Source organism: Lissotriton helveticus, chromosome 9, assembly GCF_964261635.1.
Source record: "Lissotriton helveticus chromosome 9, aLisHel1.1, whole genome shotgun sequence".
NCBI lineage: Eukaryota > Metazoa > Chordata > Amphibia > Caudata > Salamandridae > Lissotriton > Lissotriton helveticus.
In genome coordinates this window covers 333,673,955-333,689,462 of record NC_136070.1, presented here as the reverse complement: position 1 = coordinate 333,689,462, position 15,508 = coordinate 333,673,955, and the positions used below count along the sequence as shown (strand labels likewise).

Sequence of the window (15,508 nt, the reverse complement as noted above, 5' to 3'; positions counted from 1 at the left end):
TATTGAGAGTGGAAAATCATGCACATCTTGAGGTACTTCCTAGGTAAGGGGTGGGTACCACCAAGGCTAAAGAGATGATTTTCCAGTTTCTTCCAGGTGGTCCGAGCAGATGACAGCAGGTCCGATGCACCACAGTCTGGGTCACCTCAAGGTGAACTGGCGTCCATTCTTTGATCAATAGCTTTTCATGAAGATACTGTGGAGATTCCTATGAACGACGTAGATGGAGTGCTTTGCTTACAGTGCAATTTCCTTTACTGAGGATTTTAGGGATAAATATTCAGGTGACCAAGTGCTGATGTGCAATTCTAATGCATCTGTTGCCGCAGGAGGGACATCTGTCCGTCGCCGGTGATGAAACTTCAACTCCAACGATGCCTGTCAAGGAAAGAAAATACAATATGCTGAGTTGTGCACATTTAGGAAGATAACACACTCTGACAAATGCAGAGGTAAGGCTCTCTCTACCTAAGCATGTATTGGAGAAGTCATTTGGAGAATTGAAGACATGGTGCCTTAACTAACAGGTCCTAACATAGTGTACAAACCTCCACATCTGTTTCATATTTATTACATTGTCAGGATGGAAAGGCTGTGGGATATTCATTACAAAATTATAAGACTGCCATTCACGGCATGACAAAGTATGAAAAAAGGTGGTGGGGTACTCTGTATGTCTGGTTGTGGGAAGCAGAATATTACGGTGAAAGAGCTCCTCACCACAGCTATAATCTAGCTCCTAACCAGGCAATATCTGTTTCTCTGAGATACCCTTGTCAGTTCACTGATAGCTCTTTGGCATAAGAAGCTAGGCTTTCTCCAGAGTGAGTTGAAGGTGCAGCTGTCACCAAAACAACAGGTGACCCTAGTAAAGAAATGACTACATAATATCCCAAGGCCACTTATGAGAAATATGTGGGAAACCATGTAAAAAAAGGTGCGTTTTTCTTCCTCCAGATATAGGCATTTCCCAAATATACATTGCCAGCTTCTCACTTCTTAGAAGCTGTCATCTAGGTGACAATTCAAAGATACCTTGGACATCACCATGGCCAGTATTGCCCTAGGTCACATTGAGCATAGGACCAGGGAGTAGCCGACCTCCTGGTACTGAGTGGTTGTAGCAGCCTGTAGAATTGCTGTTGCGCAAAATACTAATCAGCCATGAAAGGTTTGCCACCTGGAAAAGATTTGCCTCTGTGGCATCAGCCTCCTCACATTCTAGACACAGGGCCATTGCAATGCATCGTCGAGTTTGCCAGCGATATATGGTGCTACTGGTTACTTGTGGTTGCTCTGGCACAGTGGTGGTTGTTATTGGCATAATGGTGCCCATTCCTACCATGGTGTGGTTCCTTGAGATATAAAACCCTTCTTTGCATAGTAGTGTAATTCTTGGAATACGTCCCTGCATAATGCTGGTGGGTGCAAGGCTGCCTCTCGATGATGTAGCCTATTGTTTATGGTAACGTATGACTGTATATTGTGGAAACCTAGGCATATGTTGTCTATCATTGACACGTTATTTGTATTCTTAACTTCTTTGTAGCCATGGCTGATTAAATGGATAGAAATGTCTGGCATATAATGGTCATCTTTAACCCTTTAAGCCATGTCCAACAATACAACTTAGCTTTGCTATCTTGGGCAGCCTTGGAGGGCTTGTGGGCTGTCTGATAGACACTCAACCTCTACGCACTGTTGCTTTTTGTGAATAATTCACAAACTTTTGTTGTATTTAAACATGTTTATATATCACTTTTACTGATTCAAAATTGTCATAAACAACACTTTATCTTTTTTCAAATGTAAATTTGATTTAAATCATCAAACAGTACATATTTAACTTTTCACTTCGAAAATACAAATATTTTTAAGCTATTATCGTTCAAAAATTTTTTACAAGCGTAACAAGCTGATAGTTGGAGCCCGATGCATTTCGAGTCTTGATAGACTCTTCCTCAGGGGCCTGAAACTGAATATACAAATACAATCAATCAAACTTCACTTGGACACAATCTTCTGTATGTAACAAGCTTTTTTAGCCGTAGAAAAACGAAGAAAACGAAGAGAAACGTGGAAATAACGTGCATATTCCTCCACCTCACCCTGTGGTGTAAACAGTGTAAACCGGAAATGAATATGCATCACCTATCAAAGAAACCACTGTCGTCACCACTCAACCTAAAACGTACTAAAACTCTAAGTCTGGCGCCAGCAATTGATTGTGCTGTCTTACCTTGCTCGGTCTTTTCTGAATTCAAACCGTCACAGCCTTCAAAAACGACAACCTTCCTAACACCTGATGACACAAGAACACACTATTTACCCTCACATAATAGTAACGGTTCTAGAGAAGTTATGCCCATAGTAGTCACCCGTATCTACCTTCAGCGTCTCCACTCTGCTGCTCTCCTTACTCGAAACGGTGCGAATCGCCACCCTGTATTCCTGACCAACTCGATCCTTATACTTTCAAGGTAAATCGGCTGCTCCCGTTCACTTCCGTGAATAACATTGAAAACGGACTACTCACTGGTTTATTTTTACCGCGCCATCTTACTCTAGTCAAATGCCTCGTCTACAAACACCAAAGGCTGTGAACTACATCAGTCTCCTCACTATCAGAAAATATTCCAACTAAAAAACGAACACCCTACAAATGTAACTTGTGTAAATGAAAAAGTGAATCATCCGGAAAACATGAAAATAAAATAAAATAGACGGAGAAAAAAGCCACAATACATGATATTTACAAATCGGACATTTTACATTTCATACAGTCATTGACCAGCATATGCATTGACCCTCGGGTGCACCCTACAATTACTTGATGGTTTATAAAAAGCATGAATAATCAATTTTTTCATTAAGACCTTTTGGCTCTTGTGTTCCTAATTTTTTCATCCAGAATATTTCTCTCTGAAGTAGGGATCTGGTGAGATCCTCTCCTTCTCTTGGGTTCATTTTTTCCAAAACAGAAAATTTCAACTGGGATATATTATGTTTATTATCAAACCAGTGTTTTGCGAGATTACTCTTCATGTTAACATTTCTTATAGTACTTTTATGTTCTGATATGCGAAGTTTGAGTTTCCTCTCCGTTTTTCCCACATAAAGTTTACCACATGGACATTTGATGTAGTAAATTAAATTGTTGGAATTGCAGTCACAAGTATAGAAAAGTGGTATACATTTTCCTGTTTGTGGGTGATGCAAAATTGCTCCTGTAATAACATTGTTGCAATGTATGCAATTCATACAACGTTTCATGCCTTTAGGTACTTTTTCCCGTGGTGTAGACGGTAACTGTAGAAGTTCTTTGAGATTCTTAGACCTTGTATATGCAAACATCGGTTTTTGTGAGAAGATCCCTTCGAAGTCAGGTTCATTTTGTAAAAGTTCCCAATGTCGTGAAATTATGTTTTTTATTTTCACAGAACTGGTAGAGAATTTCGACACGAAGACTTGCCTGTCCTGAGTTTTCTTTGGCTTCTGCTTTAGTAAATTCTCTCTGTCATAAGTTTTGATACGATCATTGGTTTTCTCTAGAATTTTTTGTGGATATCCTCTTTCTGTATATTTACAATGCTGTGTCCTCAGATGTTTTTCCAAGTCATCCGGTTCTGAACAGATTCGTTTGATTCTCATGTATTGAGACATGGGTAGGTTATCCTTTAAATTCTGGGGATGAAAGCTCTGATACAGCAGTGCATTATTTACATCTGTCTCTTTTCGGAATACCTCTGTTTTCATTTTTCCTTCTTCCATTTTTATTTTCACATCCAAGAACGAAATTTCTTGTTCACTAATGGCATGAGTAAATTTGATTTGTTCAACGTGAGTATTCAGAAGTTCAATTTTTTCCTCAAGGGTTTCTCTGTTTCCTGCCCATAGTACAAATATATCATCAATAAATCTCTGATATATAATACTTCTATTCTGCCAATCCTCATCAGCATAGATATAATCAGATTCAAACTTTGCCATAAAAGTATTGGCATATGCCGGGGCCCCGGCAAATCCCATAGACGTTCCACTTTGCTGTAGGAAAAATTCAGAATTCCATTGAAAATAACTATGATATAGGCAGAAATGTAATAATTCCAAAATAAATGTTTTTTCTGCTCCAATATCTGTTTGTTTCAACAATGCCCATTCTACTGCTTCCAATCCGGATTGATGAGGGATAGATGTATATAGTGATTTAACATCTATTGTACACAGTAGTAGATTTTCAGTGATAGGGATTTCTTTTAGTTTACGGAGAAAATGATTGGTGTCCTTAATATAAGAAGGCCATTTTTGCACAAACTGTTGTAGAAAAGTGTCAATATATTGACCTAATGGCTCAAAAATTGTGCCACACCCAGTGACAATAGGTCTCATTGGTGGATCATATTTGTCCTTATGGACCTTCGGGAGCATATATAGGCGGGGACGCCTAGGATGTTGGACTGTCAGGTATTGTTTAGTGGCTTTGGAAATATATCCTCGTTCAAAGGCTTGATCTAGAAGGATCTTTAATGTGACTTCCAAGTCATGAGTGGGATCTTCATCCAATTTCAGGTAAGTGCATTCATCGGACACATGTTCCTGGACTTTGTTCAAATAAAATTCTTTGTCCATGATAATTATGCCGCCCCCTTTATCAGCTTTTTGAATGAATATTTTTTCATTTCTTTGGAGATTTTTCAGTGTATTTCTGTCATAATCTGTTAAGTTTTTTGTTTTTGATCGCTGAAAATTCAGTTTTTCCAAATCATTACGAGCTGATTTTTCAAATGCATCCAGAATCTTATGTGAGACAGGAGCTTGAAATTTAGATTTGGGTTTGAACTCTAAAAATTCTGTAGGTTCTTGTGCTGGTTGTTTTGGAAGCACATTAGTGAAAAAATGTCTTAGTCTCCAGACTCTCATAAATTTGAAGAGAGCAACCTCCGTTTCTAGAATGTTTGTGTCATAAGTAGGCACAAAACCTAATCCTCTATTTAAAACTCTTAGTTCATCAGCTGTTAAGTCCGTTTTGGAAATATTTATGATTAGGTTTGTTTGTTGCTCCGTGTTCTTGCTCCTTCTTTTACCTCTCCTGATTTTGTTTTGGGTTTTCCTGGAGGTTCCTGGAGGTTTCCATGCTGGTCAATGACTGTATGAAATGTAAAATGTCCGATTTGTAAATATCATGTATTGTGGCTTTTTTCTCCGTCTATTTTATTTTATTTTATTTTCATGTTTTCCGGATGAGTCACTTTTTCATTTACACGGGTTACATTTGTAGCGTGTTCGTTTTTTAGTTGGAATATTTTCTGATAGTGAGGAGACTGATGTAGTTCACAGCCTTTGGTGTTAGTAGACGAGGCATTTGACTAGAGTAAGATGGCGCGGTAAAAATAAACCAGTGAGTAGTCCGTTTTCAATGTTATTCACGGAAGTGAACGGGAGCAGCCGATTTACCTTGAAAGTATAAGGATCGAGTTGGTCAGGAATACAGGGTGGCGATTCGCACCGTTTCGAGTAAGGAGAGCAGCAGAGTGGAGACGCTGAAGTTAGATACGGGTGACTACTATGGGCATAACTTCTCTAGAACCGTTACTATTATGTGAGGGTAAATAGTGTGTTCTTGTGTCATCAGGTGTTAGGAAGGTTGTCGTTTTTGAAGGCTGTGACGGTTTGAATTCAGAAAAGACCGAGCAAGGTAAGACAGCACAATCAATTGCTGGCGCCAGACTTAGAGTTTTAGTACGTTTTAGGTTGAGTGGTGACGACAGTGGTTTCTTTGATAGGTGATGCATATTCATTTCCGGCTGGAAATGTGAGTATGGTTTACACTGTTTACACCACAGGGTGAGGTGGAGGAATATGCACGTTATTTCCACGTTTCTCTTCGTTTTCTTCGTTTTTCTACGGCTAAAAAAGCTTGTTACATACAGAAGATTGTGTCCAAGTGAAATTTGATTGATTGTATTTGTATATTCAGTTTCAGGCCCCTGAGGAAGAGTCTATCAAGACTCGAAATGCATCGGGCTCCAACTATCAGCTTGTTACGCTTGTAAAAATGTTTTGAACGGTAATAGCTTAAAAATATTTGTATTTTCGAAGTGAAAAGTTAAATATGTACTGTTTGATGATTTAAATCGAATTTACATTTGAAAAAAGATAAAGTGTTGTTTATGACAATTTTGAATCAGTAAAAGTGATATATAAACATGTTTAAATACAACAAAAGTTTGTGAATTATTCACAAAAAGCAACAGTGCGTAGAGGTTGAGTGGCCACACCACTCAAGGTAGGAAGGTTATTGTCAAGGCACGGGACAGGACGAACGTGCTACCTCCACTGCACGCTTGTAAATAAATACCAACAAAATATTGAATAGTGGTTAAATAAAAAGAGTCAAATAGAGTGGTGTGCTCCTTCAAAAATTTATCATTTTGTCACACTGTCTGATAGACAACAACATTGTTGCCAGACTTATGCACTACAGTAAATACACTTGCTGTTGTCCTAAGATAGCCTCCATTATTCAGTATTAAAAGTGCACCTGAAGCAATGGACCCTTCAAAACTTTGGTCCCTGGAGTCACTGCATAGGCTGTATCTATAACAGCTACTATGCTCCTGTTTCAGGGAACCAGTTAATTTACAGATGGTCTGTAAGAAACCGGACTATTAGTCAAGGATGGTGACTACCCAGCTTGAATAATAATCCCAATCTAGATCAGGGTGAATCCTCAAAGTCACTAAATTAACCTCATCTCAAACTCCTGGTAGGTATGGTACAGAGCAGGCAGGCTTAACTTAGTGTAATGTGTAAAGTATTTATGCCGTACCATCCCAGCAATACAATCAAAACCCAATAAAATATCAAATTATAAAAAATGAGTTAATTTTAATAAGTACAATGACAGAATCCAATAAGGGAAACCAGCTATATGAATTTTTAAAGTTTTAATTAAAAATAGCACCAAACAGTATTAAGAGCCAACTGTGGTCAACTGCTCCTTGTAGACCAAGATATAGATGTGATTTCTGGCTGACCACAATGGACCGTGGTTCGGATACAGAAACCAGATTCAACTCAGTCGGAGGTTTTACCTTGGGATTTAGTCTCAAAAATGGAAGTCAAAAATCTTCAGTGGGGTAAGGCAGCTTGAAAGTCAAAAATCTTCAGTGGGGTAAGGCAGCTTGAAAGTCAAAAATCTTCAGTGGGGTAAGGCAGCAGCCAAATAGGGCTCCTTGAGGTCGGATAGCCAATGGACACAATGGTCTTTATGAAGCCATTGGTTTTGACAGTAAAAGCTCAAAGTGGGAGAAATCTGAATGTCATACCCATGGAACTCCTCTCAGCGGCTAGATATTCTTGGCGCCTTTGCTAGATCATGATCTCTACATTCACATTTTGTCATTTTTTCAGAGCTTGGTTTCCTTCGGTGGGGAAAGGTTGCAGGTTATAGCGAGGAGGGGTCCACAAGGATAAATACCTTTTTCCGGGAGGTCTCACTGAATCAGAATTGCTGCTGCAGAGATGCTCCGAGCAGTAGAAACTTGAATCTTATGCTCAGCGGCAATGCACCCTGAGAGTATCTGCTTGGCATGTTGGACACAGCCCTCCGGAGGCCTTGAAGTTGAGAGATTTTCTACATCACAGGTTTTCAAAGGTGTAGGAGAAGGAAATCTGAATATTTTAGCTGTCTCTACATTGTCTTCAACTGGATGCAGAGCAACATAAATGGCAGTACAGGATGAATAGGGAAGTTGGAAGCTCTGAGACTCCCAGCTGATGGTTGTACAGTGACAGTCATCCCCACAATTCTGGGGAAGTTCTGTACTACCAAGGAAATCTTTGACCAGATACATATGAGATCCCCAAGAAATCTGTCTTCCATTGAGGCCTAGAGTATGGCTGTGCAATCCTTGTGCCCCCTCGGTTCCAGTCATGCATGTCAAACTCTGGGCCATAGCTTAAAAGTGTCTCTGTCCTTAATAGATGATCTCAGGGCACTGCCTGCAAAATCTTCCTTCAGAATCAAGTTTTGACACAACTGATGCCTACTTGAAAGTTCCATTGCTACTCCGCCAATCAGATGACAGCTCCACCTTAGGTCACCCAGCAACCGATTACATCATCACGTTTGCATCATCCTTCCATCTTACAGGAGGTATTTATGGGCTACCTTCCATGATCCAAACACATTACGTGCCTGGAGTTTAGCTACCTCTGCATCTGTTGCAGTTCTCAAGTTCTGATATCCACATTTACATATAACTATAGAGAAGTTGGCCCTACAACGATAAAGTGATGTAAAAAGAAAGTACACGGCCTTAACATTCTATGGTTTTACTTATTAAAACATATTTGACTTTCACACAGTCCTCGCCAAGTCTTAAGATATAAATCTAATCAGATGTAACCAATAAAGCACACATTTCACTGTGTCATTATTTATTAAATAGAATACAAATTAGCCAACATTTGGTAGGCTTATGAGGAAAAAGTGCATCCTATGATTTAGTACCAAACTGAACCTTCTTTAGCTACAATACCCTGCGGTAAGCATATCATGTGTTGTCATTGCCATATCCCATGGGAGGAATTCTGGCCCTCTTCTTCTTACAAAGCTGCTTGAACTCAGTATTCTTTGACAGCCTTGGTTTAGCCATTGCCTCTTAGGTCCTGCCAATAAAGTCGATGTCTTGGCTTCGACTTGGTTGTTTCAAAAGTAAGATTCTAGTCTTTTTCAGCCATAGATTTACTTGTGTTTATGTCCTATTGCACGATCCACTTTTAGCTAAGCTGTAGCTATTGGGCAGATTGTCTTACATTTTCTTCTACAATGTGCTAATATGTATAGCAATTCATCATGAACTCCATTAACTGGGAGATATCCGGGTCCTATGGCTGCAAAGCAGGTCCATATCATCATCCCCTCCACCAGCATCTTTATGGCTGGCATGAAGTTCTTGTGGAGATAAGCAGTGTTTGGTTTTCACCAAACATATCATTCATCATAGTCAACAAACTCCATGTTTGTCTTATCTGGCCAGATAGCATTTTTCTACAAGTCATGGGATTCGTTTGGAAACCTAAGTGATGCTGTAATTTCTTTATGGCAAAAGGAGTTTTTACTTTGCGCACCCTTCAAAAAAGCTTTACTTTTCCAGTCTTTTCCTAATGAACAAATCATGAACTGTAACAGTTGCCATATTGACAGAGAGCTGTAGATCCCTGAATGTAGCTTTGCATTTTTGTGATCTCTAGGAGCAGCATACGGTCTTAGCATGTTAGTGGTGCGCCCACTCCTAAATATGGCAGAACGTTCTCATTTTGGAATAATTGACTCATTCTTTTGATATAGCTTTTTAGCCCTTTTCAAACTGATGCGCAGCATCGATTCTTTCTGTAAGACCATTACTAATATGTTAGTCCTAAGGATTGAAGTGTTACCACAAACAAAACTGACAAATTTTCTGATTTTAGATAAAGGCAGTAGCAGTTCATGAATCAGTAATAATGTGCACTTGTGTAGCAGCACCTTACTCTACTTACCTTCTTAACTTTTAAGGAAGCAGAAAGAGTGCACTTACATTTTTCAAACACGGCTTCTGAATGGCAGCTGTATGTATTAATATATACATCCACTGTGCTATAGAAATAGCATTATATATATATATATATATATATATATATATATATATATATATATATATATATATTTGTATAGAAAGGCACTGAAAAAAACAAAGGTTACACACATGTTCTAGTTAGGCAGACAATCCACTCATACAAAACCAGAGAAATTTAGCAGTTATAGATAGCTCGACTAACTATATCTCGTGCCTCCACAATGCACTGCTTATGACCTCACATATTACAACTCATTTTTATTTTTTTTATATTTTAAAACCTTTATTATTCAACATGTATGTTACACAGCATTCAGCTTACAACCCAACTGGGCCAGCCGCGTATAATTTGTTCTGCATCATGTGTATCGAATGAACACAGCCCCAAGGCCGACAACCCTGGGGTTCGGCGGCGCATAACGATCTGTTGCAATACTGCTCAATCATACAAACATTCGGTAATGCAAAGGTATGGGTCTGTGGGGTTTTCTCTTTTTGTATGCAAACTCATAGGTATGGAGCTATGCTAGCACTCATCAACGTCTTCAGGTGAAGTAAGGCCCACTGAGACACGTGTGGGTCGCAAGGGAGAGTGTCGATTGAGTTCGCCCTCCAAGAGGGCGTGGGGCAGCACTATTGAGGAATGAGGCTGCTCAGCATCTCAAGTGTGTCGGTGAGCGAGTATCTATGTAGCTTATCTATCCTGATGAGAGTGTCTGATGTTTGTATTGGCGTTCAGGTAGGATCACCTCGGCCATGGCTGCTATTCCCGAAGGTCCCATGGTGTAGTGAGTACAATAGTCAACTTGAAAGGGCTTGGTCCAAAGGGAGGTGGGACCAGTATGTCAAACTGCAAAACAGTAACATGGGAAATACAAGGTAAAGGTAGGGGGAATGGGGGTAGAGATAGCCATGTGTTCAGGGAGGGAAGCGCGGTGCCAATGTGTCGGTAGCGGTCCAGTGGGCAGGTAGGCAGGAGACCGTAGTGGGCGGCTCGCCTGTAAGTCAAGTGCACAAGGGGGGATTACCACCATAAGAGCGCGTCGGTTGCAGTAATATAGTGCTGTTCGGGAGGCAGCCGGTGGCAGGACCCCCTGCAATAGTGGTATGTGTGGGGATGTAGGCCCGGGAGGGGCAATACACCCGCCATTGCGGAACAGCCAGATATGTAGCACGTGTTGAGCAAGACATGGGAGTCGTGCAGGCAGCAATCGGAGTAGCATATATGTTGGTGCGATGATGCGTGGGCGTTGGGGAGGGGGGGAGAGGGAAAAATATATATGGGTAGGGGAGTCTGTTGGGTGCGGATGTGCCTCGTAGTGTTCCTTGCAGGGAAGGGGGGGGTAGCATATATTTCATCACGTGATCCCCTGTTCCACACATTTCTGCTGAAAGGATTGGAGGATGTCATCCCAGTGTTGTGCAATTGGGAATTTCCTAAGGCCCGCTGTCTCTTCTCGCCGCAGGACAGTGCTCTCCGCTCGCGCCCAGTTTACAAGCGATAGGCTCCAGTGTCGGATGTGTGGGGGTGCGTCGGCTTTCCACTGCTTGGTAAGCAGTCTCTTGGCCGTGATCAGCCCGAGATCCCAGTAACGGGCCTGGACCTTATTCAGCCGTGTGCGTTTGTATAGTCCCAGTATGCAAGCCTCCCAAGTTCTCTGCACTTGTTCTTTAGTGCAATGCGTAAGCAGTGTAGTCACCCCATCCCAGTAATGTTGAAGGACAGGACAGAGCCAGAGCATGTGGAGGAGGTCCGCTCCTATTAAGGAGCAGCGGCTGCAGGCAGTATCTGTGACTAAAAAATATCTGTTTATCTTGTCCGGGGTGAGGTATGCACGGTGTAGTATGTAGAGCTGTATAATTTTGAAGCGAGGGTTACGTGGGACGTTAACTGGGCCAACCAGGATCATTGCCCACTCCTTATCCGTCCAATCCCTTCCCCTGTCCGTCGCCCATTTCTCTTTCAGTTGCATGGTGGTGGGATGAGTATGAAGAAGAGGAGCTTGTGCTAGCCAGTGGATTATGTGCGTGCCATTACTCATGACATGAAGGTATTGCATAAAAGTGATGAATGGGTAACTCGTCAGATATGTCACCCCAGGCGGCAGTCAGCATGTGGATGAGGGACGCGTGTAATAGGAACTGTCCAGCTGGAAGAGATGTGTCTTCCACGAGATTGGCGAAGGGGAGGAGGGCGCCATCAGAGTATAGATCCCCCAGTGTTTCCACTCCCGCAGTGGTCCAGCTGTCAAGCTTTACAGCCGTTAGAGTCCCCGTCGCAGTCGGGGTTGCCAATAGAGGGAGTATCGGGGCATAAGGTACTGTCGCCCGGGTCAGACGCAGGCAGCGGAGGAAGCATCTGCGCGCTACCGCAAGCAACAGTTGTGTTGGACGGGGAGTCCGGGTCAGTGGATGAAACAGCACTTGGATCTGCAACTGGAACCAGACAGCGGTGTCTGTGGCTGTGTCTCCCAAGTTTTTACCGCCTAGCCATCCTGACACCCACTGCATTTGCGCCGCCAGATAATATAACTCTAGATTGGGAACAGCTAGTCCTCCCGCTTCAGTAGGCATATATAATTTCGCCAGCGCAACACGCGGCCGGCCCTTATTCCAGATCAGGTCGCGCAGTAGGACTTCGAGGTCTCGAAATAACCGGGTAGGGACATAGGATGGAATATTAGCAAAGTAGTATAGTAGCCGCAGCAAGACTATCATTTTCGTCAGGGCTACACGGCTAGGAATGTTCAGTGGCAGTGTTTTCCAGAACCCAACCTGCGATCGGATGGAAGCGATCGCTCGCATCAGGTTCCCCTCCAATATATCCGTAGGGTCACGGTAAATGTGAATCCCAAGATATCTGAATGTCGTGGGATACCACTGTAATCTCTCGCCCCCGATGCGTATCTCACTCTCGGGAGCAGTCGGGTCAAAGGAGTAGGCCCCAGATTTGGCCCAATTCACCTTCAATCCCGACATTTCCTCAAAGGTACAGAAAATGTCAGTCAGGGACGCCGGAACATCACTCAGGTCTTTGACATATAGGAGGAGATCGTCTGCATATAATGACACCGCATGAAGGCCATCCGCCATCGGTATACCCCACTCCGCCCCTCGGGACCTGAGCGTCGCAGCCAGGGGTTCCACAGCTAAGGAGAACAGCAAGGGCGATAGGGGGCAGCCCTGTCTGGTGCCCCTCCGCACATGTATAGGGTCAGAAAGCAGCGCACCAGTGCGGACGCGGAGCGTGGGTCTGCGGTATAAGAGGCCAACCATAGTCTGATAATCGTCCCCCAACTCAAATTTGTCCATGACTGCTCGTAGGTAAGGCCATTCCACCGAGTCGAACGCTTTCTCCAGGTCCAGTACCAGGCACCCGGCGCGCAGCCACTGTCGTGTGGCATACTCTTGTATGCGGAATAGGCGGCGGATGTTATGGGACGTGTGTCGCGTCGGTACAAACCCGTTTTGGTCGTGGTGTACCAGTGCGGGAAGCATAGGGGCTAGTCTGCGGGCAAGCGTGGAGGCGAGGATTTTATAGTCCGTGTTTAGGAGGGCTAAAGGGCGGTAGGATCCCATTCGCTCGCTATCTGTCGGGCTTGAGTAGAGATACGAGGGTAGCCTCATTAAGTGTCGGGGGTAGAGAGAAGTCGTCCGTAGATGCAGTGTACATTTTCACCAGGTGGGGAATAAGGACGTCCGAAGCGGCCTTATAGAATTCGGCTGGCAAGCCATCCGGTCCCGGAGACTTGCCATTCGAGAGATTAAAAATGGTGTCGCGGAGCTCCTCGGGGTCCAGCGGTGCTCCGAGGTCATCTTGTTGCTCAGCCGTTAGGGTGTGCAGTTGTATGGGCGAGAGATATTCGGTTATGTCAGCCAGTGGGACTCGCAGCCGGGAACGATCTAACCCCGAGTAGTGACCAGTAAACGCCTCGTGTATTTGACGCTGGGTGTAGAGTAAACCACCACCTTCTGCCTGTATTGCTGAAATGGGGGTCGAACAATCCTCCCGTGCAATCAGCCAGGTTAACAGCTTGCCAGGCCTATCACCTTGTCGGTGGATGCGGGCAGAGTGCGCCGTGAAGTTGACGTTGTGTAAGCGGTCCAATAGGCGACCATGTTCTGCCGTGGCCTCCGTCAGTCGAGCGCCCGTATCCCCCTCCGCAGTATGTTCAAGATCTAGTAGCTCAGTTTCCAGTCGCGTCAGGTCGTTTTCAAGCTGTCGCCGTATGTGTCACTGTGTTCCCAAACAGAGTCCCCGGGTCACTACCTTAAATGCGTCCCATTCGGTTTGGGGAGAGGACGCCGTGCCAGCGTTGAGTTCAAAGTATTGAGCCGTCTGTGTGAGCAGGGAGTCACGGAAGGTCGCGTCTAGTAAGAGGCGCCAGGTGGGGATAGGTGGGTGTGGGTTTTCCCAAGCAACGACCAGTGTGTGGGGATTATGATCCGAGTGTGTGCGGCCCATATATTGCGTGTCCTTGAACAACGGGAGAAGATCAGTGGTGACCATGTATCGATCTGAGCGTACATGTAGTGCATGCGCACCTGACCAGTAGGAATATGTTCGTGTTGTGGGGTTGCGTGCCCTCCATGCATCATGGAGATCCCATTGCAAGGCCCAATTGAGGAGGGCTTTCGTGGTGGTGTGTGTCTGGGCATTGGCCGGGGGTGCGGTAGATCTGTCTAGATTCACATCCAGGACGCAGTTGTAGTCGCCCCCAAGAATCCATGGGATTCCATGCCAGGACGCCAACGTCTTGGAGAGGCCATCAAAGAAGTTGCCCTGGTCGGTATTTGGGGAGTATAAGGAGGCTAGTACCACAGGGCGCCCATCAAGTCTACCTCGGGCTATCACATATCTACCCTCTGAGTCTATCTGTGTGTCTATGACCGCCCACGGGGTGCCCGGTCGGATCCACATGAGCGCCCCGCGAGCAAAGGAGGAGTACTCCGTGGCGTAAAGCTGTCCGCGCCATCTGCGGCGCAGTGCGTGTACCTCTGCTCTATTTAAGTGTGTTTCCTGTAACAATGCTACGTGAAATTTGTGACGTTTCAAGTAAGAATAGATTTGGTAGCGTCTCGACGGTGTGTGCATGCCTCTGACATTCCATGTACATATCTTGATCTCAGCCATACTCACTGTTGCGGTAAGAAATACCCACCCCACCCCACCCCACCCACCACCCATCCCCCAGGCGAGAGCTTCCACAGGTCCCCCGGCTCCCCTCCCCCACTCAGAACAGACACAGGCATAAGCACATGAAGGAATAGTTTAGGCAATTCTCCGAGGGCGAGGCTGGGAAAACAATCAAAATGTCCAAACAATGCAAAACAGTAACAGATACCAAAAGGTCAGCTTCGCAACATGTCGCCGTCCAAACACACCAAAGAGGCAGAAGAACAATATTCAAGTCTAGGGGGTAACGTGTGCTAGTTACAGTCTTGGTGGCCCACTTATTCAAGTAAGGAAAGGGGATCGTTGGCCCTCCCCTGGGCCATATGTCGTGTGCACCATGTAGCCAAAGTCATTGCTCGGGAAGACAGTGCCGCCCTGTGTTGCGGGGCCTCTTGTTCGGCTAATCACGCAGAGGGAAGAAAAGCATATCCCACTCCCCAAGTCTCTGGCATAGGAAGGTCCCTAGGCGGTAGGGGCAGCGGGTATGGAGGAGAGAAGGGTAAGAACTGCAGCATGTTCCCACCACCGCCTTACCCTCTCAGTGTCTACGTGGCTGGGGGGGGTACTCACTGCGTCGAGTTCACTCCATCCATCACCAGGGCGGCGGGAGACATCTCGGGCAACGGCCCGTATTCACAGCGTCTCAGCGTCCATCCGGCCCCCGGCTCCGTCCCCGCCGTCCCGGCAGGGTCTATTAGGATTACTCGCT

At 44.4% G+C, this 15,508-nt stretch overlaps 1 protein-coding gene across 1 annotated transcript in view; it reads right to left on the bottom strand.

Annotated features, from left to right (window-relative positions):
- Positions 1-224: 224 nt before the first annotated feature.
- Positions 225-15,508, bottom strand: part of CCDC88C (coiled-coil and HOOK domain protein 88C) — a 622,549-nt gene continuing 607,265 nt past the window's right edge. Inside the window, exon 32 of the mRNA XM_078660042.1 lies at positions 225-378. Coding sequence (XP_078516168.1) covers positions 363-378 — 16 coding nt within the window. The 3' untranslated portion in view covers positions 225-362. The remainder of the gene's footprint in view (positions 379-15,508) is intronic.